General features: G+C 38.4%; 1 protein-coding gene across 1 annotated transcript; it reads left to right on the top strand.

Moving 5' to 3' along the window:
• The first annotated feature begins 3,179 nt into the window (after positions 1 to 3,179).
• On the top strand, positions 3,180 to 13,216 carry LOC114247973 (uncharacterized). The gene is made up of 7 exons (XM_028181069.2): positions 3,180 to 3,284; positions 4,599 to 4,687; positions 5,291 to 5,483; positions 6,317 to 6,447; positions 8,668 to 8,731; positions 8,980 to 9,097; positions 12,909 to 13,216. The coding sequence occupies exons 2-7, from the start codon at positions 4,612 to 4,614 to the stop codon at positions 13,104 to 13,106; spliced, it is 780 nt and encodes a 259-aa protein (XP_028036870.2). The 5' UTR covers positions 3,180 to 3,284; positions 4,599 to 4,611; the 3' UTR covers positions 13,107 to 13,216.
• Positions 13,217 to 25,702: the final 12,486 nt, after the last annotated feature.

Raw genomic sequence — 25,702 nt, 5'->3', positions numbered from 1 at the left:
AGAATTGCAATACTGGACAATTAAATGCAACAGTGCGCAATGATTGCAGTGCAATATTAGGCGATATTGATTAAATTGATCGGTCACTTTAAGAAAATTTACAAAGCGATATTGATATGTGCTGTATGTGGCGTTAAAGACGATTAAGCAATTTACCGAAGAATGGGCAAGGACGCGATGGCGCTCTCTGAGTAATATCCAAGTGTAATACGATCTTCAACTGCAATTTACTAGTGGTAGAGAGGGTGTATAGGCTGCACGTTTAGGTGTTCTGTCTATTTCTGTCACGAAGCAGTCATGTATTCTGGTTTGAAGGTTTTTTTTTATTATTTTTTTTATTGCTTAGATGGGCGGACGAGTTAAGTGGTTACTGGAGCCCATAGACATCCACACCGTAAATGCGCCACTCACCTTGAGATACAAGTTCTAAAGTCTCAAGTAAAGTTACAACCCTTCAAACTGAAACGCATTACTTCTTCCTGGCAGAAGTAGGCAGGGTGGTTTGTATCTACCCGTGCGAACTCACAAGACGTCCTACCATCAGTAACAAACCTACTCATTATTGTCCAGTCTAACAGGATAATAAAAGGAACAAAATAGTCCTACGCAATAGGCTTACCGGTTAAAAAGTTATACGACTTCAACTTCCTTCTCCACTGCTAAAACCCGCTCACCGTCCTCGCCGAGCCCGTCGCTTACGACGAAGGGTTCGACGAGTAAATTAACCCTTAGACACAGCCCATTGAGTTTTTCTCCGGATCTTCTCAGTGGGTCATGTTTCCGATCCGGTGGTAGATTCTGCGAACCACTGTTCTTGCTAGGACCAGTGTTAGCAATACTCCCGGTTTGAGCCCTGTGAGGGCACCTACTAGTTCAGTGAATCTAGAATAACCCCTCGAGATTACTAGAATAGGTAGGAAAAAAAAAACTAAAACCTGACCGGCGAGCTCACAATCGACCACCAACCTAAGCAATATATATCTAATCTATGAATCTGAATCGACTATTGTGTCCGTATTGATAGTGATAAAATGCTAGGTACTTAATAAATTTTGATTATCATGTTATTATATTTTCCATAATATTCTCAGGTGTCTTATCATCACCTAATCCATTAAACTTCAATACGATGTGATTTAGGATTCGTGAACAGACTCGATTCTACGCCGTAGAATATAAGCACCGCACTGTAAAGACCACCCTTGACATACAAGAATGAAGTCTCAGTAACCTCTCTTAAGCTTCAAATTCCCATACCTGCTACTAATGACACGAAAGTCTACTATCATTAGGGACCTTTAACATTTTTTCGCATAGATATACATAGAGGTTGTTGATAGCTAATGATGCATACGATCTTACTCGATACGTAGAATTTTATTCGAAAGACAAATCTTTCGTAGAGCTAATCAGAAATGGATACGTGGTTAGTTTACATGCTGTGGAATTGGAAACGAGATGTATACCACCCAAATATATATCGACGCTTGAATGGCAAACGTGACTAAGCGACAATAACTGCTTTGTACATAAATGATAGGCAATAACCATATTCGATGAGCAAAAAAAAATATTGTTAGGTCTATTAAAATCATTTCAATCCTACAGCTACTAGCTAGATTCTACTACAACTAGATTCGTTAAAATATTTTTTTTCCAGGTATTTCAACTTTAAATTAGTCTACTGTAAAGTTCACGCATTGTTGCTTAGTCACGTTTGCCTTTCAAGCGTCGATATGTATAATTTACTAAAAGACCATGGCTTGTCAAGAAATTCCATAAATTCTATAATTGAACGAGCATCTAAAGCCACACTAGTAGGTTCCTGCCAAATTTGGCTAGGCAAGGAGAGGAATGCGATGAATGGATGTAAGGATAATGCATTGATAGGAGACCCTTAAACCTACATCAGAAGCTTTTTTTACCAGACCAGAAGTGGGAACAATAGTCCACGCGAGGCCAGACTTGTGCTTTATAAAGCAAGAGTCTTTGTCCAGACGTGAAGTACTACTTCGCTCTGTTGAGGACTCCAGCATTTTTGACGCCAACTTGGCCGCATCAAGCCAACTAGGCTTTGCCCTCTAAATGACTCCGAAACTGGACATCGCTCGAAATGTCGACCCCAAGTATCGATGGTCAACACGATGGTCCCGGCACCAGTACGTTGAATTCATGGGTTGCTAAGGAATTACTCTCAAATTATATGTTTAAAACTAATCGTTATTTATTGTAAGCATTTATTAATCAAGGCAAGCTGCACGAATAACCATAACGCAGATAGCTTACCAAAAAGTAATGATCTAAGTATTCCTTCCTCGTTCGTTCCTTCCTTCCTCAATCACCTTAGAACATACTATTATAACATGTTATCATATAAGTGTGACTATAAGACTGTGTATGCGTAGTTTTAGTGGCAGAAATGTATGCAACCGATTCAATAATTCTGCTGCTGCAAAAATCCTCCGAACACATTTTTTTTATTGCTTGGATGGGTGGACGAGCTCACAGCCCACCTGGTGTTAAGTGGTTACTCGAGCCCATAGACATCTACAACTTAAGTGCGCCACCCACCTTGAAATATAAGTTCTAAGGTCTCAAGTATAGTTACAACGGCTGCCCTACCCTTCAAACCGAAACGCATTACTGCTTCACCGCAGAAATAGGCAGGGTGGTGGTACCTACCCGCGCGGACTCACAAGAGGCCCTATCACCAGTAAAAAAACACATTTTATGATCTTTGCGTCCTGGTAAATTTATTGTTACTACGGCACGCATATTATTGTAATGATTAAAAAAGATGTATTGACGTTCATCTGATATACATAGATCAATCTTATCCAATTATTTTCATAAAATATACTTTGATGTTATTGAATGATAATAAATTACTGTTGCTGATTGCCTTCCGTGAGCGTTAGGGTTCCATCCTACTAAACATGTAGTTAGAAATCAAAATACCACACCACACCACACAACAATGATACTTGTACAGAAGCATATCTTAACAGGAAAAATATTAAATAATATAAGATTAACACTTTTGGTTGATCTAAAACAAAACAATGTTTTAGGCTCAAGCTAAAGCAACATAAATTCCCCATATTGTCTTCCAGTATATATAATTAAATAAGTTTTTATCTTGATATCTTTTGACTATAATTTTATCGATGCTTAGGCAGAACCCAGCTCTTAAATTAAATTTCACACTTTACTACTACATTTTAAATACATTTAAATACGTTCCCCAGAACAGTGTAGTTTACGAAGAGCGAAGTGAATGCGAGGTACGTAGAACAAACACATTGTTAAATTCTAATTTTTTTCATAATTGCTATCTGTCGCTGGTATAATATGTTTTTTTTTTAATGGTATAGACGGGCAAGAGGCTCATATTAAACGGAGTTACAGTATACAAATTAAAATATTCCTAATACACATTTTTAGCACGGGTTATGTGTACCCCTGATAAGTTTCATATTATAGACTAGCAGTCCGCTCCGGCTCCGCTGGGTCTTTAACAAAAATTTCAACGATATTTGACGTTGTTTCTTTTTTAAAATAAAAGAACACTTATTGCAGCATAACTGTAATAGTTAGACATAATATGTAATAAAAAAATAATAATAATGTGTTCTACAAAGTCGTAGTACATTATTTTATCAAAATAAGGTCGGCCACTACACGTGAAGCGTTTAAGACGAAGGTTCGAGAACTGTTTCTCAGAGAGTTAGCAGAGTCATCTAATTGATAATATTTGTTTATATATGTTTTTATATGTATATATATTTATGTATTTATGTATTTATTTAAGTACTATTTATTATGTATGTTATATATACACATAATATATGTTTAAGTAATATCCCCTTCACACTACACCAACCAAGCTTCATCTCTGCACTCCCCTAAGGTAGACTGTTAGAGAATGCCTATGGCATTAAGTCCGCCTTTATACTTTCTAGTATAAGAAGTTATAAATAAATAAATAAATAAATAAATATTTTATTCTATCATCAATAGTTTTCGCAGGACACGCGATGTAAAGAATATTTTAGGTAATTTTTTTACACCTTGGGTTACATTATAGGAGTTTTAGTAAGGATCCGTAACTTTTTCAAAAAAGATTATAGCCTATGTCACTCGGGAAACGTGTAGCTTCCAAACAGTGAAAGAATTTTTCAAATCGGTTCAGTAGTTTCGGAGTATATTCAATACAAACAAACAAACAAATCTTTCCTCTTTATGATATTAGTATAGACAATTATTACAGGTCCAAGTACTAAGGGTCTGTATGACTGAGAAAATGTAGGTTCTGACTTGGAATTTTTGTGTTATCACTACCGTTTGTCCTTCATCTGATTGAAACAGTTATGTCTTTGGCTTTCCAATTCTCTGCTTATGATTAGTAGTGGAAAGGCAGTTTGTTAGTCCGTACGATTGCATGATTTCAGTGCTACAGCATTGTGTCCATATTAGTGTACATTAATTATATACGCCTATTTTTTCGCACGCAAATTTTTCGTTCCAAAAACACTTTACTTATTTACTTATTGTATTTGATTGTTCACTTGTATTTGATTGTTTGTATTACTTTTTAGGTCCAATTTAAGGATGAAGTTATTTATTATTTTGACCCTTTGCGCCCTCGCGGCTGCGAAACCATGGGAGCTTACAGTCCTAAATGACGGTGAGTTTTTTTTTTTTATTGCTTAGATTGGTGGACGAGCTCAAAGCCCACCTGATATTAAGTGATTACTGGAGCCCATAGACATCTACAACGTAAATGCGCCACCCACCTTGAGATATAAGTTCTAAGGTCTCAGTATAGTTACAACGGCTGCTCCACCCTTCAAACCGAAACGCATTACTGCTTCACGGCAGAAATAGGCGGGGCGGTGGTACCTACCCGTGCGGACTCACAAGATGTCCTACCACCAGTGTTAAACCTTTTTTGCTTTAATAAAAAAGAATATTATAGCAATAATTCCAATTATTTTCAAGAAACGTGCATAACTTTATCTTGTTTTTCACGTCTAGATTTAGATTATAGTTTCATTGAATTAGCTTTAAGCTACTGATTAACTAATATTGAAAATCAGCGGGTAGGAAAGATTTGTGAGTTTCCCAAAGATATACCCCAACTGTGCTTAAATTAAAATCTGATTTAATCCAAAAACAAAGATAAAGTGATAGTAATACGATTCCCGTAGTTATCTCTAATAACTACTATACACTGATATTTTTTTTAATATTTTCTATTTAAACGTTCTACTTATACCTAAACCCTCAGCACCGGAAGAGCCCCCACAGCTTGAGCCCCTCCACACTCCACAACTGCCACAGACCGTAGAAGAGCTGGTTGCAGAACTCTTGAAGTTCATTTACAATGTAGTGGAGAATGGCTGGCCAATTTTCAATCTTCCTCCTCTTGAGCCTTTGGTTCTAGAATACTTCGAACTACCTATTAATGCTGGAATTATTAAGTAAGTTAATATTTTTACTTTGTTAATACTTTTATAGAAAAGTAACGGGTATTATATACTCGTAATGTTATTATTTGTCCACAATTTAGTTGCGCATTGGATTTTTTATTTAATGCCTTTGCTGGCACCTGACGGTAAGCGGTTCCCATCGCTCATGGACGTCAGCAATGCCAGGGGCAGATCCAGGCCGCTGCCTACGATTGAGTACTCTCCGCAAGCCTTGTTTGAAGAAGGACATGTCATAGCGCTCGAGAAACACGGTGGAGGGGAGCTCATTCCAGAGCTGGATGGTACGTGCCAGAATAGGTCTTTGGAAACACAATGTCAATGAATGCAGCGGTTCTAGATAATATGGAAGAGCTCCGTTGTTCCGGTGGCAAATAAGAAGTACATATTTAATTGGTCGTAGGATAGGTTCGGTCCCACCATTTCAACATATCTGCCGCGAAACAGTCAGCGTTCCAGTTTAAAGAGCCCTTATTCTTTCGGTGTCTCAATCGTAATGCATATTAATAAATTATAGTGATTGATTCGCGGCCTCCCGTTTTTAATATATGTACATGCATATATGGACACCGGTAACTAACTAATACCATTGTCGTGACATCGACTGCTCATTTGCGACAGTAAAATGATTATTGACAAAATGTTATTTCACAAAAATTAAATTTCTTCAAGAATAGTCTTCTTCAATAATGGTCTAACTTGAAAGCGGGCTTTAAAAAATATCACCAAAATATAAACTAAGTGTATTTTAAAAACAAAAAAGAAAGTGAACTTCTATAAATAATAAAATATGTAAGCACATAATACTATTTACGTATTTATTTTAGCGTCGAACTCAAGTTGAAAGATGCCATCGCCTTTGGTTTTGGAAACCTGATTGTACACAAAATCGATCTCAACGTCGATGACCTTACTTTGGATATCGATATTGGTCTACCCACACTTGATATTACTGCTGGTAAGTTCCTAAAATGTTCGAAAATATTGAGTATTAAACGTTCCATATTTTAACTGTTCCAAGCATTGTGCAATAGTTGAGATTTTAAACTCGGTGATATTATTATCGTCTTTTCGCATTAAAACTGTATACTCTCAAAACTTACTAATTTTACAGGAGGGTGTTTTAAGTTAACGGCTTAATATGTGATATTTTTAATATTAATCATCTTTGCAACATTCATTTTTTTTTACCAGTTGCTTGTACATTATCTGTCTTTTAAAGTATGATAAAATTATGTGTTCATTTTGGTAGCAAAAACATAAGATCTAAAAAAAACTAAACTACGCTCTTTTGACAGTATTATGAGAAATACTGGTGATACCAAATGATTCCGCATATTAACTCAATTTCGTATATTTTTGGAAATTGTACAATTTTAATGCAAAAAGACGATATGTCAAAGAGGGCGGCAACTTTTATGTTGTGATGCTAATGGCCCTTTTCTTTTGGGCCTGAGGCCGAACCTCCGATGAGTTCCCCGCGCCTAGGGGGCGCGCGGCGTATGTGGGACTTTACGATCTGCAAGGTATTGGAAGCAGACCGCGGGCCCAAGGATGTTTTTAGGGCCCTATCACACTATATGACTGCCCTGCACTCTTTCACCCGACGTCTGATATCTGTCCGGGATCAGAACTCGGTCAGATTAGGGAGGTTCCCGCGGTCAACACTACGACCAGACTCGCGGCCCCACCTCGAGGACGCCTCACCGACGAGTTGTCGAGGCGATAGTCGGGGACCAACGACGCCGGTATCCGCGGTACAGCGGCTCTACCAGGTTGCCCGGGCGATGCGGCTGGTATTCCGAGATACCTCGATGGGTCAGAATCAGCCTGCCGGGTCGGAACGCGATGCGCCGCCAACCGGGTTGCTCGTTCACACTATATTCGGCGACTACGTGCCGTCCCATCCTCCTGGTGCCAGCACGCTAGAGTGACGGTAGCGTTCGGCGCAGCTTCGAACCATTCAGGTCGCCCCGTGACCCTAATCAGTAGGAAACTCCTCACAGGAGTCAGAGTTGGGCGAACGCCCTCGTACCGCCGCGACCGCACCACCCCAGTGTAGAGACGGCGCACCACCGTTCGGCAACAACCGAATGAGAGAGCCGGCGGCTGCCATAAGTCGGGAAGCCAACCTTTCAAAATGAGCACGGAAACTCCAGCAAACGTCCAGTACGAGACTGAGTTTTTTTTTTTTTTTCGGGCCGGGGGCCGAACCTCCTACGAGGTCCCCGCGCCTAGGGGGCGTGCGGGGTATGTGGGACTTGACGATGTGCAAGGTGTTGGGAGCAGACCGCGGGCCCAAGGAATTTTAGGGCCCACCCACTAAACGACTCCCCTGCACTCCTACACCCGACGTCCGATCTCACCCAGTCACCTTGATTTCGACGCGGACGTCTTCGATCATGAGGTGGGCCTCCTGAGGTGCCCCCGTGAAACCCCGTGAAACAACAGGGCCTGAGATTTATCGAGCGCCACCTCCAGACCCAGCCTTCGGAACCTGCCAATGACGAAGGCTGCTCCCGCGCAGGAAAGACGGGAAGACTCGCACAAATCCTTCCCCCGGCCACGCCCAGAGTGTCGTCCGCGTAGTAAACTACGCTCAAACCGGGAGAGGAGCGCGAAGGGCGCCTCAGGACCCAGTCGTAGCCGATGTTCCACAAGAGAGGGCAAAGGACTGACTCCTGTGGAACACCGCGCTCGATAGGGAAGCTCCGCCCCGCCGTCCTGATGCACACGACTGACCTGTCCTTGAGGTAGGACCTGATCAGCCGACGAAAACACGCAGGGACGCCGAGAACACCGTCAGGGCCGAGAGACACGTTCTTCCTGTACATCCTCAACACGGCCACACGAATCTCCTCCTCCGAGATGCTCGGAAGGAACACCTCAGCAGGAGTATCACAATTCACGTCTCCACGTGGCGGCGTACTCATGGAAGGTGGTGCTTCATCCGCGGGAACAGCCCGGAGACAATCTCCCGCAGCTGCCGAGATTGGAGACGCTCCGTCACCGGGAGCGCCCACGGCCGAAATTTCTTGCGGAACATTAGTTAAGCTAATGAGCTCCGATAATCACTTAACACTATTTAATTATTTTGTTTATTAACCAACCTAATTTAAGAAAAAGTCATTATACTCGAGCGCAGAATGAGCTCTTACATATTTTTTTTTTTCTTTAGAAAACTACGAGTTGGTTGGAGATTTCTTTGGTGCTCTTCCTCTTTTCGGAAACGGCAGAGCTGAGTAAGTTTCAGTAATAATATATTTCAATTTTCATGCGCCATATATGTACACACAATACTAACTTCCGTTAAAAAACAAACACACACAAATTATAAATCCTATAAATTTTCTATATCCTCCAATAAATACGAACATAGATTTCTATTATTTTTCAATATTTTTTGCAATCCACAAAAAACAGTACACAAAATAAAACCAAGTCCTTTCAAGCAAACCAATAAATTACTAATTGTTTTTTACAATTCCAGATTCGAAGTTGAAGGATTCCGCTTCCGTGCCAAACTGTTTTTGGAGCAACACGAGAACAAAAAATCAGTAGTCATTAATAGAGTTGAAAATGCTGCCTTTACTATTCCACACCTAAAAGTAAGCAGTTCTCATACAACTCATACTTTTTATACAATTATTTAAGGAGTTCACATCACTATTTTGATATGTAATGAGTTCGCCATATTTCGGTATGATTACAAGCGCCATGATCACAGGTAGACTGAAAACTGTCCGCAGGAGCTAAGGACAGATAAATCTGTCTATAATAACATTTTTTCCGGAGCTACCACTGGTATTCGATGACTCGCCCCGACAATATGTTATACACTTACGGTATCGACAGTTTTTCCAACGCACGCGTGAGAAGCACGATTTTTTAATAAACTGAGGCATCGTTCTATCTATGCATACTATTTTTATTATTTTTTTATTTATTTTTATTAAGCTATTGCATAGATTTTATCGCGGATTTTTTGAGTGCGGCGACCGAATCATGAGATTCCGTAACGAAAAAAACCTCACACCCCTCACTACGCCTACCATGTAGCTCGCGTTCAACACATTCACACGTTGCGCTTGTGTAGTGTTTGTGAATAAGCGCGTGGCGTGACGTCACACTGCATGCGTTTTTTTTGTTTTAGATATTTGATTTTTTTAAATTTTGTACCAGTGATTGGATTCTTTGCATAAGCAGACTTCTTGAACTAATTTATACTTTTTTAATTGCATAGATGTGTGAACGAGCTCACGGCCCACCTGATGTTAAGTGGTTACTAGAGCCCAGATACATTTACAACTTCTTTTTTTTTATTGCATAGATGGGTGAACGAGCTCACGGCCCACCTGATGTTAAGTGGTTACTGGAGCCCAGATACATTCACAACATTTTTTGTTTGTTTTATTGCATAGCTGGGTGAACGAGCTCACGGCTCACCTGATGTTAAGTGATTACTGGAGCCCAGATACATTTACAACATTTTTTGTTTGTTTTATTGCATAGATGGGTGGACGAGCTCACGGCTCACCTGATGTTAAGTGGTTACTGGAGCCTAGATACATTTACAACTTCTTTTTTTTATTGCATAGATGGGTGAACGAGCTCACGGCCCACCTGATGTTAAGTGGTTACTGGAGCCCAGATACATTCACAACATTTTTTGTTTGTTTTATTGCATAGATGGGTGAACGAGCTCACGGCCCACCTGATGTTAAGTGGTTACTGGAGCCCAGATACATTTACAACTTCTTCTTTTTTTTATTGCATAGCTGGGTGAACGAGCTCACGGCTCACCTGATGTTAAGTGATTACTGGAGCCCAGATACATTTACAACATTTTTGTTTGTTTTATTGCATAGATGGGTGGACGAGCTCACGGCCCACCTGATGTTAAGTGGTTACTGGAGCCTAGATACATTTACAACTTCTTTTTTTTATTGCATAGATGGGTGAACGAGCTCACGGCCCACCTGATGTTAAGTGGTTACTGGAGCCCAGATACATTCACAACATTTTTTGTTTGTTTTATTGCATAGATGGGTGAACGAGCTCACGGCCCACCTGATGTTAAGTGGTTACTGGAGCCCAGATACATTTACAACTTCTTCTTTTTTTTATTGCATAGCTGGGTGAACGAGCTCACGGCTCACCTGATGTTAAGTGATTACTGGAGCCCAGATACATTTACAACATTTTTTGTTTGTTTTATTGCATAGATGGGTGGACGAGCTCACGGCCCACCTGATGTTAAGTGGTTACTGGAGCCTAGATACATTTACAACTTCTTTTTTTTATTGCATAGATGGGTGAACGAGCTCACGGCCCACCTGATGTTAAGTGGTTACTGGAGCCCAGATACATTTACAACATTTTTTGTTTGTTTTATTGCATAGATGGGTGGACGAGCTCACGGCCCACCTGATGTTAAGTGGTTACTGGAGCCTAGATACATTTACAACTTTTTTTGTTTGTTTTATTGCATTGCATTGTTTGATTAATTGCATTTTATTGGATATCCATTCTTCTAGCATATCTTACCGTACCACATATGATCTACGTCTTAAACATTTTAAAATGATATCGCTCGGCAACCGTCGTAGAATAATTAATATCATGTTCCTAAAAAAACTAATTTCCGGAAGCATAGATTGTAGCCACTTACTTCAGAAAATCAACTTTAGCGTTCCATACCACTGCCCACGGCATCCTATTACTGAAATTTTCCATATTCCCGCAAGTAGAACAAACCTCCTTAGATATTCCCCTTTATCAAAGATTTGCAGTGAATTTAACCAAATATGTGCATTAATTGACGGCATTGACATTTTTAACGACACGTGTCCTGGTCTCAAAAACAAACTAGTATCCAAGTTCCTTTGCTTATAATTGATGAGAGAATGTCATTCTGATTACATTGCGCAGTCTGTTCTATGTATTTATATTTTTTGCATTGCCGCGCTCGACTTTTTAAATTTTTTTATAGTTTTATAATTTTTGTTTATAATTTTTTACTTTATAAATATGTGCATTATTTCTTATTTAGTAATCTGTAAAGTTAGTAGTGTGTGTAGTTAGCTCTTGTTTTCGTGTTGTTTTCAAATATATATATTGCTGTAACATGTCATAGTGTGTTATAAGAGATTGCTGTACATGCCTGTAACTGGCTTACATACCAGTACTTAATTTTATACATGTTAATTTTAAGCTTGAATGTTTTGTGTGTATTGCTGTTGGTGTGTCTAAATAAATAAATAAATAAATAAATAGATGAGTTAGCTAGCTCACGGCCCACCTGATGTTAAGTGGTTACCGTAAAAAGTTGGTGATTTGTTATTGTTACCATCCATATTGTTGCACAATACTAAAAAAAATGCTGCACGTGTTATACACTTTTTTTAAAGCTATTTATTGCATAGCTTTTATCGCGGGCCTTGAGCGCGGCGACCGAATCATGAAATTTCGTAACGAAAAAACCTAACACCCCTCACTCCGCCTACCATGTAGCTCGCGTTCAACACATTCACATGTTGCGCTTGTGTAGTGTTTGTAAATAAGCGCGTGGCGTGACCTCACACTGCATGCGCATCATGAAAATTTATTAATGTTTAATATAGCGTGGTCTTGTTTAATTATTGTTTTAATATAAAATTATCATTGTCTAATTATAATTGCATAAGTTGATAAAAAATGCTATGCAATAGCTTTACCGCGGCAGTTCCCGAGTGCCACACGTTTTTTTTTATATTATAAAGCTGAAGAGTTTGTTTGTTTCAACGCGCTAATCTCCAGAACTACGGGTCTAATTTGAAAAATTATTTCAGTGTTAGATAGCCCATTTATTGAGGAAGGCTATAGGCTATATAACATCACGCTAAGACTAATACAAGCGGAGCACCAATAAAGAATGTTTCAAAATCGGGTTTTGAGAACTTCCGCTGCGTGCGCTGTAGAAACGGTTAAAGTTTCGCTAAAATAATGTATGACAGAATTGTTCCCCTTTAAAAGATCTAAAAACAGTCCGCGACAGCATATGTGTCTATATGTTATAGTTGGCTCACTATAACGTTTTATAAGCTAACGAAATTTGTTCTAAAATAAAACATTATTTGGGAACTATTCCACGCGGACGAAGTTGCGGGCAAAAGCTAGTCTATCATAAATGATTGTCCACAAGATAGAATATCTATTTTATTAACAACGATCTATATTATTTTGAGTACTAGAACGTTCCGCGGCGACTATCGCCAAACGAATGAATCATTTGATTGTACTACATTCCCAATGCCAACACGACCAAGCAATTTTAACTCAATCGGATAAAAGCTCTCAAACGCATATGTCACTATTATTATGCAAGGTCATAAACAATAACTAATTATACATTAATGATATTATTATTTTTCATTTTAGTCCAACCTCTCTGGAGTTATCGGTGGTGGCAGCATCGACGCTGTTATCAACAAGCTGATTGAGGAAGTTATCATTGGATACGTCAACAGGTTCCATGGCGCTATTTCTATTGTTACTTCAACCATTTCAACTACTCTAGGAAACGATAACTTGAAAAAGCTCGATACCTGGAAATACATTGAAGCTGTACGTTCTTAAATAATACCTGCCTACTGTACAAAATTTAATAAAAATGAAAGATGACTAGCTAATAAATATGAAAAATAATTTTATTCAGTATATTATTGTTTCCTTTAAAATACATAATATATGATCAATTCTCGCACCTGGCGATTATCTTATATAACATGGTATATTGTAAGTACACAGTCGAATAATTTGCCTGAAACTGCAAATAATAATTGCTGGTAGGTACTAAGAAATATAACTGTGAATGAGCTTTATAAATTAAGCGATATTACAACGATCTCAAAGGCTAAATAATTCGATAGATCGAATATTGTGATATTAAAATAATGTAACTGAGACTAAATAATGACAGTATTTCAACAATAAAAACAAAATAGTAATTTGACAAAAATTTATGGTAGAGAATAATGACCTAATAATAATCTACTTCTTGTAAATTAAATATTTTAATGATTCAATTCAAAACGGTTTAATTTAAAATAATTCAAGAATGTTTTAAATAAAATTGAAATTACAAGGTTTAAAACAATAAGTGTGTATGTGTGTGTGTGCGTGTGTGCGTGTGTGCGTGTGCGCGTGTGTGCGTGTGTGCGTGTGTGCGTGTGTGCGTGTGTGCGTGTGCGCGTGTGTGGGGGGGGGTGTGTGTGTGTGTGTGTGTGTGTGTGCATAAACTCTGCACTTCTAAAATGCTTGACACAAATTTTATTTTTTCTGGTAATGAGTCTAGATATAACTACTACACGCTTTGGTTTCCTTGCCTCCTAGCCCTCTTTCTACTATCTTTTAGCTACTTAGACTAATATATAGCCACACATACTATAATTTTTTTTACTTTAATTTTAACATATTATCTGCATTATTTTTTGCAAATTATATCGTATACAAAGAGACTACACTAAATACCTTAACTTAGCTAAACAACTTCACTTAGGTACTAACTGGCACAGTAAGCGTTGTTTTGCCGTATAAATTATTTCTAGGAAAGATAAATAACCTAGATACCGACTACAGGGCCATCTGCCGGGCTGATTTGTAAATATAAACCATTCTCGAATCCACCTGAAGGTACACAGAAAATTTCATTAAAATCGGTCCAGCCGTTTAGGAGGAGTTTAGTGACAAACACACGCACAGAAGAAATATATATATATGTAAAGATAAAGGCAGACTACAATGCTTCTAGAAGACAAGATTGATGAAGAGACAAAATAGAAGACAAAAGCACAGGCACTGTACGGATTTATTGCTCATAAAATCATATTTAAAACAAATTAAAAAAAATCATTTTGGTTAAGTGAATTGTACAATTTTTTTTTATTGCATTCATTGGTGGACGAACTCACAGCCCACCTGGTGTTAAGTGGTTACTGGTGCCCATAGACATCTACGACGTAAATGCGCCACCCACCTTGAGATATAAGTACTAAGGTATCAGTATAGTTACGACGGCTGCCCCACCCTTCAAACCGAAACGCATTACTGCTTCACGGTACAAATAGGCAAGGTGGTGGTACCTACCCGTGCGGACTCACAAGAGGTCCTACTGCCTCTGGCCTTCCTTCGGCCTCTGAACCGTAATTACCTCTTAAAACTAAAACCTAAAATAAGATACATTTTTAAATACTTTTTTTTAATTGAATAGATGGGCGCACGAGCTCATGGCCCACCTGAGGTTAAGTGGTTAACGGAACCCATACACATCTACAACTTTTTTTTGTTTTATTGCATAGATGGGTGGACAATCTCACGGCCCACCTGATGTTAAGTGGTTGACGGAGCCCATACACATCTACAACTTTTTATTATTATTTATTGCATAGATGGGTTGGACGAGCTCACGGTCTACCTGATGCTAAGTGGCTTACGGAGCCCATACACTTGCTGCCCCACACTTCAAACTGAAACGCATTACTGCCAGTAACAGTATTTATTACAGTTTTTCGATAAAAAAAAATTAATATTGTTATATTTATTTTATTGTCAATACGCATTTCAGACTCGTTTCAGTACCAATTGAGCAATTGCCACCTGGCCAACCCCTAGAAAGGCCACTGCACCCTAAAATGGTAAGGGTGCTCCCTCCTATTGTGGTGAATGATAGTTTGTGTATATTCTGATAGTTTTAAATATTTATGTTTTTTAACAGGAAAACAGTATCTTATAACTTTCAGTCTTCAGATCAGAAATATGGTCTTCTCTGCAAGAGGTCGCATCGACCAGCGGAGAAAGAATGGGGCTTTCGGTGCCATCACCTGCCCTGTAACTATTTATTCAATAATATAACCTATTTTGTAAATAAATAATTTTTTTTTGTACCAACTATTAGAAAATATAGCAAGCACGACCAATCAAATGATAATGGTGTAAGGATGATAAGCTTTGCATCTTCCAAATCCTTGGTTGTGAAAAGCACTATGTTTCCGCATAAAGTCATTTATAAAGATACCTGGAAATCCGCTGACGGCGTCACTACTAACCAAATAGATCATGTCCTCGTTGACAATAGGCATAAAAACTGCATAATAGACGTGAGGAGTTTCAGGGGAGCTGACTGTGACAGTGACCACTATATGCTAGGAATCAAAATTAGAGCAAGAATTCAAACATGTAAAAAAGAATCCAGAACACAAAACGAAACAATAGAGCTAAAAAACCTTAAAGATAAAGAAAAGTGTAAATCTTTTCAGATTGAACTACTCAATAGATTTGATACTTTGGAAGTTTCGGATAGTATTGATGAAGAATGGAAACTTATTAGCAACACAGTTAGGGATATTGCATTGAAAACTTTAGGGAAGCGAAAAAAGCGTAATAATAGGAAATGGTGGACAGATGAATGCACCAAGATTATAGAAGAAAGAAGAAAGCTAAAAATACAGGCAGAGCAAGATAGTAAGTGGAAGGACGAGTATATGGAAGCTCAAAGAAAAACCAGACAAGTTATAAGAACAGCCAAGCGAGAGCACATGAATGACATCATGAAGAATATGGAAAACCTGATAAGAAAGAATGAGGCTCGAAAATTCTACCAGGAAATAAGATCGGTAAAGAAGGCATACCAACCAATCGCACAATTTCTTGAAGACGAAGACGGAAATCTTGTGACTAACATTCGTGAGATCAGTGTAATGTGGGGTCAGTACTTTCAAAACCTTCTGAATTGCCCTCCACCAACCGAAGATTTAGATGACAACCCCCAAGATCCTGCGGAGGAAGAAGAAGTGGAGCCACTGAACTTCGAAGAAATAAAAAACGCTACTATGAGGCTGAAGAACAACAAAGCGCCAGGTATTGACAACCTACCATCTGAACTGTGGAAATACGGCGGAGAAGCCTTGCAGTCCAGATTGTACAATCTTATTAAAATGATATGGGAATCTGAACAACAACCTGTCCAGTGGTATTCGGGGGTCATCTGCCCCATACACAAAAAAGGCAGCCGGAAGAAATGCAGTAACTACAGAGAAATTGCTCTACTACCTACAGCGTACAAAATACTGTCATACGTTTTACTAAGCAGGTTAGAGCCGTATTCAGACAAAATCATTGGGGATTATCAGTGCGGCTTCAGACGTAATCGTAGTACAGTCGACCAAATCTTTACTCTGAAACAGTTAATGGAGAAAAGATGGGAGTATGCACAAAGTATTCATTCGCTCTTTGTTGATTTTGCTAAGGCCTACGACAGCATAGATAGACCGACTCTATATAGAATCCTCATGCGCTTTAAAATCCCACAGAAACTTGTGAGAATGGTGGAGGTTGCTACTAGGGAAAGTAGAATGACGGTACGAGTTGGCGCTTCTCTCACTGATGAGTTTGACGTTGTGACTGGACTCAGGCAGGGGGACGCTCTGTCACCAATGCTGTTCAACCTGGCACTTGAACACGCCATACGGAAAGTGAACACACTTAGTGGCGGAGTGTGGCTCAATGGACAGCATAGGGTGATAGGATATGCCGATGACCTCGCACTACTTGGAGAAAGAAAGCAGCACGTTATAGACGCACTCAACTGCCTCCAACAAGAAACCTCTCGGATTGGCCTTCGCGTGAGCCACGAGAAGACAGAATATCTTCACATGCGTCGATATAAAAACATAAGGCGGAAGCGAGAAGACCTAGTGGTGGGAAATACGAGGTTCAAAGGAGTGGCTAAATTGGTACCTTGGCTGCACTGTAACAGACACCAATGACAGGGAAGATGAAATCGAAATTCGTATACAAAATACCCTACGATGCAGTGCAGCCCTACACCCGGTTCTCTCTTCAAAGCTACTAAGCAGGCGCACCAGGATTCGGATATACAAGACTGTAGTCAGACCGATCCTATTGTATGGATGCGAAGCATGGACGCTCACACAGAAAGAAGAGGCAAAACTTCTCGTGACGGAGCGAAAGGTATTGAGAAAAATACTAGGACCAGTTCGGAAAGAAGACGGTTCTTGGCACGTCCGAAAAAATAAGGATGTGGAGAGGCTTTTTGGTGAGCCAAATATTCTGGGGGAGATGAAGGCACGGAGGCTCGGATGGCTCGGACATGTAGTACGTATGGAACAGGATCGGGCTGTGAAACGGGTGTACACGGGTGTACCGGAGGGACGCCGCCCCGTAGGGAGGCCCAAGTACCGCTGGTGTGACGCTGTGGAAGGAAATTTACGGGAGCTCCAAGTGTCGGACTGGCAAGGTGTTGCGCAGCGCCGGGATGAATGGCAAAGTTTATTGTCGGAGGCCAAGACCCACTTCGGGGTCATAGCGCCAGTTCAGTAGTAGTAGTAATAATATATTTTCCTTTATTTATTTATTTACAAAATAGGTTATTGCTTCTTCTGGAACGAAACCGATGCTAAGCGCGGAGCCAACGAAATCGGATCTTGTTTACTAAAAGTTTTTGAGAAGCTTTCAGCAGAGTCACCAAATGACAATGGGTGTAATTTAATTCTTTATTCCGACAATTGTGCCGGTCAAAATAAAAATAAATTTATAGTAGCACTTTACCTGTACGCAGTCACTCATCTAAATATTAAATCTATCACTCATAAATTCTTAATAAAGGGTCATACACAAAACGAAGGTGATTATATTCATAGCCTTATAGAAAAGGAGATTACAAAAAATCTAAAATCTGGTCCAATATATTCCCCTCACCAATATGTAGCCATAATTAAAAACGCAAAGAAGTCTGGCAAGAAATTTTTAGTACATGAAATGACATTTGAGTCGTTTTTAGACTTAAAAAAACTGCAAGAAGATTGGGGTTTTAATTTTAATAAAACTAAAGACGGGAAAACTGTTTCATGGAATGAATTAAAAGTGATAAAAGTGAGCAAAGATACACCTTTTTCATTTTTCGTTAAAACCTCATATAGAGATAGTGAATACCGGGAAGTGAGGATCAGAAACACAAGGAAAAAAATGCTTCTTCTGAGTGAAATAGTATCAACTAAATATGTCTACATAAGTAAGCAAGAACTAAGTGAGAATAAAAAGAAAGATCTAAGAGAGCTATTATCAAAAAAATTGATCCCAAATTTTTATTCGGATTTTTATAACTCTATTATTTAATAGTGTACCTACCATAGCGTTGATTACTGATTACATACCAAGGTTAATTAAATAAGGTTCCTTAAGTTTAATTACGTTTGAATTAGAAATTTTATATGTTATGTTTTATAGAGATTTACTAAAGTTAATTGTGACATTGTTTTATTTAATAAATCGGATCACCAAAAATAGATTTATTTTTAAGTAGGTTAGAACTTTTAGTTTTTTTATAGCAATTGTTTTTTGTATAATTGGAGAAATTCTTCAGCTTGATTAATAAAACATATAAATAAGACTGTTACTTAAATGTGTTATTTTTATCTGCTACTTGTGAAGGCTGCAGCAATAAGAGATTGATGATTATATTTATGTCTTTTAATTAATTAAAAAACACCTATATTAAATTTATTTACGGACATCTATCTTAATTTAAAAAAAAAGACCCAATATCTAAATGTGTTTTCCTAAAGTAATCATGTACAGACTAAATACTGAATTAGTCATTATAAATAATACATTATTTAAACTGAAACAGGCTTAAAACTTAATGGAACCTTTGCACTTTAAAATATTTGCTTTACTTTTTATAAAAAACTGACTGATCTAGAATATACTTTTTATAATATTTTTTAAAAATAGATAGAAATTATTTCCGGTTTTTCTTTTACTCAGATCCCATCCATAGTTAATCTTAGACTTCACAATACAAGCATTCATGATTAATATAAATCAGTTTTATTTTTATGCATCAGCAAGTAGGATAAGTCCTCATAGCAAACTCTTCTTTTACGATTTCCCAAAAATCGTATTTTTTGAGTTAAGTCAGTATTCCAATAAGCATGCGAAATGTTCACGATTGACTTCCACGGTGAAGGAATAACATCGTGTAATAAAAATCAAACCCGCAAAATTATAATTTGCGTAATCACTGGTGGTAGGACCTCTTGGGGGTCCGCACGGGTAGGTATCACCGCCCCGTCTATTTCCGCCGTAAGGCCGTAATGCGTTTCGGTTCGAAGGGTGGGGTAGCCGTTGTAACTATACTGAGACCTTAGAACTTATATCTCGAGGTGGGTGGCGCATTTACGTTGTAGATGTCTATGGGCTCCAGTAACCACTTAACACCAGGTGGGCTGTGAGCTCGTCCACCCATCTAAGCAATAAAAAATAAAAAAAACATTCGCGAAGCGTATAATCCACATGGACACGCTCGGCGAATTGGATCGGAGGTACAGCGCCTAACAAACGGCCTCAGTCACCAAGCTGTACTTCCCAATCGCGTCCGAAGCATACAGGATAATCAGAAAGATCGAAATGACCAAGGAGGTAGCACAGGCCTTCACGGGGCATGGTGGGTTCTCCGCGTACTTGGCCAGGTTCAAGTGCAAGGAGAGCCCAGCATGCATCTGTGACCCTGGCGTCGACGAGTCAGTGGCCCACGTGTTTCTGGAGTATTCAGTTTTTGGCTCGGCACGATTCGACTTGGAAGTAGAACTGGGCCAAAGACTCGATGCGCGAGAACTCCCCAAACTAATGCAAAAAACCTGTACGAGCAACTTGTTCCTAAAATATGCTATAAAAATTATAAAGGAGTTTAATAAAAGAAATATGTAGAACATAAGAAAATTTTATAACATATAATACTTTAGCATATTATTACTGTTTTAAAAAACGTAGTGTAAGTAAATAGGATTAAGTTTACATGTACTAGTTTTAAGGTAGAATAAGGATATGTAAAAAATTATAGAAATAAAGAGTCCCAATAGGCCTACTCCCCCTCCCCTCTCTTTATTAGTCGTAGCTAGGAATGCAAAGTATGAATGGAATGAATGAGAAAGTACGAGAGGAATAAATGCGAGAACTGGTATAATAAAGAGGCTCGGAATAAATGCGTGACCTAGTTTTTAAGCCCGTTATGGGCAGGAGTATCAATTATAATTAAAATTAGAACAAAATATTTTATTAATATATATTATATATATATTAAATTGTAATTTTTTTTTTTTTTTTTTTTTTTTGTTTTTTTTATTGTATCTCTTTGCTAGAGGTACGATAAAAAAAAAAAAAAAAAAACAATAATTTTAATTAATTTGTGCTTAAAAACTTCACGGGTATGACATACCCCACCTCACTCAGGCCGCGTTAATAGACCATGTGAATGATTTTTTTTTCGAAATTGTACAATTTAGTTCAAAATATAGCTATTGACGAGAGCTTGACAATGTGGAACTGCTGGCTTGATATAAACCAATTCATTCCAAACAAGACAATATTGAAAAATATATATTGAAAAGTGCTATGGGTGGCGATAAAGACGAGTAAGCAATTTACCGGTGAATGGGCAACGACGCGGTGGCGTTTTCTGGGCAATATCCAAGTGTAATTCGATCGTCATTTGCACTTTACTAGTGGTAGAGAGGGTGTATTGTTTGCACGTGTAGGCTGGTGGTAGGTGTCCTTTCTATTTCTGTCACGAAGCAGTCATGCGTTCTGGTTTGAAGGATGGGCCAGTCTTTATACAACACAATTAAAACTTCGACCTTATTTCCCAAGATGGGTGGCAACGCGATTCCACAGACAACCGCAGAAAATACTAAACAGTCAAAACTGAATCAAGTCTCGTTTTATAAGTTTCCTTCTTGCAGACGCTTAAAGGTTTCCATTGGCAAATTGGCATCACCGATTATTATTACTGTACTTATTAGTGTTCTCGTGTTAAAAATGACTTTACTATAGTTGTTTTAATACAAAGTAGTTTTAAGACTTTATTTCAATTATACTATTTCCTCAAAACTATTATTAACTAGAAAGACTTTTAACTAAAAATAGTTCCTATTCAATTACGAATAACAAAAACACTATAAACTCTTCTAATTAACTCTCTAATTATCTCTCTAACTAACTCTATCCTAATTAACTAGTCAAGCTTTCACAAAACCTGACGTCGTCAGGACATCACAAGCGTTAAGTAATCTGAGTTTCGTGTACGATATATTTTGCGCATGACAATTATTTTGCACGTACGTGTACGTGATTTTTCCATTGAGAAAATCTACGGAACGCCGACCAAAAGCGAGCCAGCATACACCGACGATATCTATCGCTCCTGTTTGAGTAAGTTACGTTCTCTATGCCAAAATAACAATAGTCTACCAGCCTAACGTAAGCAATCTTCATATTATTATCTTCTTCTATCTATATAATAATATAAAAAATGAATAGCTGTTCGTTAGTCTCGCTAAAACTCGAGAACGGCTAGACCGATTTGGCTAATTTTAGTCTTGAATTATTTGTGGAAGTCCAGAGAAGGTTTAGAAGGTAGATAAATATGCTCGGAATTAAATAAAAATAACAATTTTGTTTTTCCTGTGATGTGTCCCCCGTCGAACGGATTAAGTTTGTTTGTTTTAAGTTTATTTTATACAAAAGTTTATGTCTTTTATTTTAAATCGCTTGGCGCACTACGAAGTCTATTATATATTCTCTATCTATTATATATATACGAAGGTATTTTATAAATAAAAGCTTCAAGAGCATAAGGTACTAGTGACGTGATAGCAATGCAAAGTTACTACAAAGAGGATTGCAAAATGACAAACGAACTCTGTGGTGCAGAACGAAGTACGATTTTTGATGTTGTACACCCCACATTTACATCTTATTTTTCTCTTGTAGTAGTTTGCTGGAAGGTATCTCATGAATTGGTAAACTGCGCCTTTATAGTTACATAAATGAAATTTATTCATAATTAAGAACAAATTGAGGATGACGTGTAAGAGAGATAATGCACATATATTAAAATGTCAGAAAATTTTCTTGTTAAATTAAATTTTTAATTACAGAGCAATAGTACAGAGCGCAGTACCTATCTTTACATTTTATTACCCTCGTCTAAACAGCTCATAAGTACTTGCTTGATGTGTTGGTAAAACATATTCACATTTCAATAGCTTCTTATTTTTTTTTTTTATTGCTTAGCTGTGTGAACGACCTCACAGCCCACCTGATGTTAAGTGGTTACTGGAGCCCATAGACATCTACAACGTAAATGCGCCACACACCTTGAGATATAGTTCTAAGGTCTCAGTATAGTCACAACGGCTGCCCCACCCTTCAAACCGAAACGCATTACTGCTTCACGGCAGAAATAGGCGGGGCGGTGGTACCTATCCGTGCGGACTCACAAGAGGTCCTACCACCAGTAATTACGCAAATTATAATTTTGCGGGTTTCATTTTTATTACACGATGTTATTCCTTCACCGTGGAAGTCAATCGTGAACATTTGTTGAGTACGTATTTCATTAGAAAAATTGTACCGTGACACCGCCCTCCACTGAAACCGTATTGATGCCTACTACCTAGAACCGATTCGTTAATCGACAGGGGATTTTATAGACCCCATTTGCCACGTAGAGGTTTACGAAAAACCTTCCTCAACAATATTTCCTGAGCGCTATGATATACTATGACTCATTGTCTCACACGCGTGAGATAAAAAGGGAAGGATAACAAAATGATACATCACTGAGGACGCTTCATCCGTCAGGTTTTAGTAGTGGAGAAGGAAGTCGGAGTCGTATACCATTTTCGTCGTTTGATAGTCGGCAAGCTATTATGGGTGAAAAGATCCTATAGCTTATTTATTTATTTAAAAAAGTACTGCCACATCACAAACATTTAACATTGAAAATAACAAACCATTTAATTTATGGCCTGATGCATGTGACAATAATGGCGTACATAACATTGGCAATTCATCGGCTTAAGATCAAATCTAACTGACATTAAGTTCAGGTACCGTACTTTTTAGAGCCATTAAAATATATAAGTATAAGTGAAGCAAAAACTTTGTAGCCCTTTTTAAAAAATTGCGCAGACGGAGAAGTATGAAATTTTCCACACTTGTAGAGAATATAGAGAAAAATTGCAGAATGCTAATATTTTTTTAAAATATATGGATTAAAACTAGTAGATGATGACCGAGCTTTGCTCGGTTTTTTTTTTGATAACGCCATATTTTCTTTAAAGCGGGTAGTTGCCCTCAATTAAGAAAAATAGTATTATTATTCGCCAATAGATGTCGGGAAGAGTCTCTTATTTGATTATTGAAAACACGAATTAAACAACATTTTCTGAAACTCTCTGTTTATTGTCAAACTTTTGTTATTGCTTAAAGTCTGTAGTCAAATTGAGAATAGATTAATATTGTTTATCTTTAATATTACGAGTATTTGTCTATAGAGTAGTCTTGGCGAAATCTGTAACAATAGAACCATAATAAGGTTGAAACCTATAATTTCAATTAATTATAGTCGAATTTCGACTACTGCGGGACCACTAGTATGAATGAATTGTCCGTCTGACGGTGAGCGGATCTCGAAGTTCACGCAAATCGACAATGCCCACGTTAAGCCTATTGATTAGGACTATTTTATTATTTTTAATATTTTGATACTCGTAGACTGAACAACAATGACTAAGTGCGTCAATTATATCTAATCTATTATCTTAAATCTGAATCAACTATTGTATCCGTATCGATAATGATAAAATGCTAATTAATCAACTGTTGATTATCATGTTATTATAATATTATTTTTCATAATTTTCTCAGTTATCATCCAGTAAATTTCAATGCGTTGTGATTCCGGATTCGTGAACAGACTCGATTCTTTTGTACTAATTAGGTTACGCTCACAACCAATCTAGCATTAACCGGTTAGCGTAGAGCGTACGCCTTAGAGTATACATAAACACCACATTGTAAGTATCACTAACTTAACAGACAAGAATGAAGTTTCAGCAACCTCAAATTCCCATACCCGCTACTTATTACACGATGAGTCTACTATCATTAGGGGCTTTAAACATTTTTCCGCATAGGTGTACCTTAAGTTCTTGATATCGAGTGATGTCGCACACGATCTTACCCGATATGTATTTTATTCGGAAGACAAATCTTTCGTATAGCTAACCAAACTTGGTTACTTTATATGCTGTCGAAGTGGGAACGAAATGTATACCAGCGAAATCTATTATTTTGTAAGCTATTTTTTTGTAAGCACTTAGTGAGCATGTCAAGCTGCACGAGTAAATGCAGCGCAATCATAAATAGCTTACCCGACAGTAATTACCTAAGAGAATTTCTTCCTAGTTCCTAGTTCCTAGTTGAAGTCGTTGTGGCCTTAAGGATAAGACGTCTGGTGCATTCGTATGTAGCGATGCACCGGTGTTCGAATCCCGCAGGCGGGTACCAATTTTTCTAATGAAATACGTACTCAACAAATGTTCACGATTGACTTCCACGGTGAAGGAATAACATCGTGTAATAAAAATCAAACCCGCAAAATTATAATTTGCGTAATCACTGGTGGTAGGACCTCTTGGGAGTCCGCACGGGTAGGTACCACCACCACACCTATTTCCGCCGTGAAGCAGTAATGCGTTTCGGTTCGAAGGGTGGGGTAGCCGTTGTAACTATACTGAGATCTTAGAACTTATATCTCGAGGTGGGTGGCGCATTTACGTTGTAGATGTCTATGGGCTCCAGTAACCACTTAACACCAGGTGGGCTGTGAGCTCGTCCACCAAACTAAGCAATAAAAAAAATAAAAAAAAGTTCAACCAACTTTAAGCATACTATTGTTACGCGCTGGGGTTCGGGATAAATAAAATTCTACCAAATTACAAGTTAACACTGTTTTCATGTACTCCAGGGTCTTCTTCACAGCTACTACTTGAACCTCAGTTTTGGCACTCCGGCTGTCGTGCTGTGAAATACGGTCCTCGGGCTATTGGACCTGCTCTTTTATCTCCGTCAAGTCTTTGCCGAATGTATCTCTTAAATTTTATATTAGGAGCATCTGCTCCTCTGCTCCTCCTGGCGCCGGGACTGTTCCTCCAGCCTACGAACCAGCTCCTCCTCCTGGCGACGGGTCTGCTCCTCCTAACGACGGGCCTGCTCCTCCAGCTTACGAACCAGCTCTTCTTTTTTTTTTTCGGGCCGTGAGCCGAACCTCCTACGAGGTCCCCGCGCATATGGGGCGCCGGGGTATGTGA

The sequence above is a fragment of the Bombyx mandarina genome, chromosome 15, assembly GCF_030267445.1.
Source record: "Bombyx mandarina strain Sakado chromosome 15, ASM3026744v2".
Lineage (NCBI taxonomy): Eukaryota > Metazoa > Arthropoda > Insecta > Lepidoptera > Bombycidae > Bombyx > Bombyx mandarina.
The sequence above is the reverse complement of the archived record's forward strand: the minus strand, read 5'-3'. Positions and strand labels throughout refer to the sequence as shown.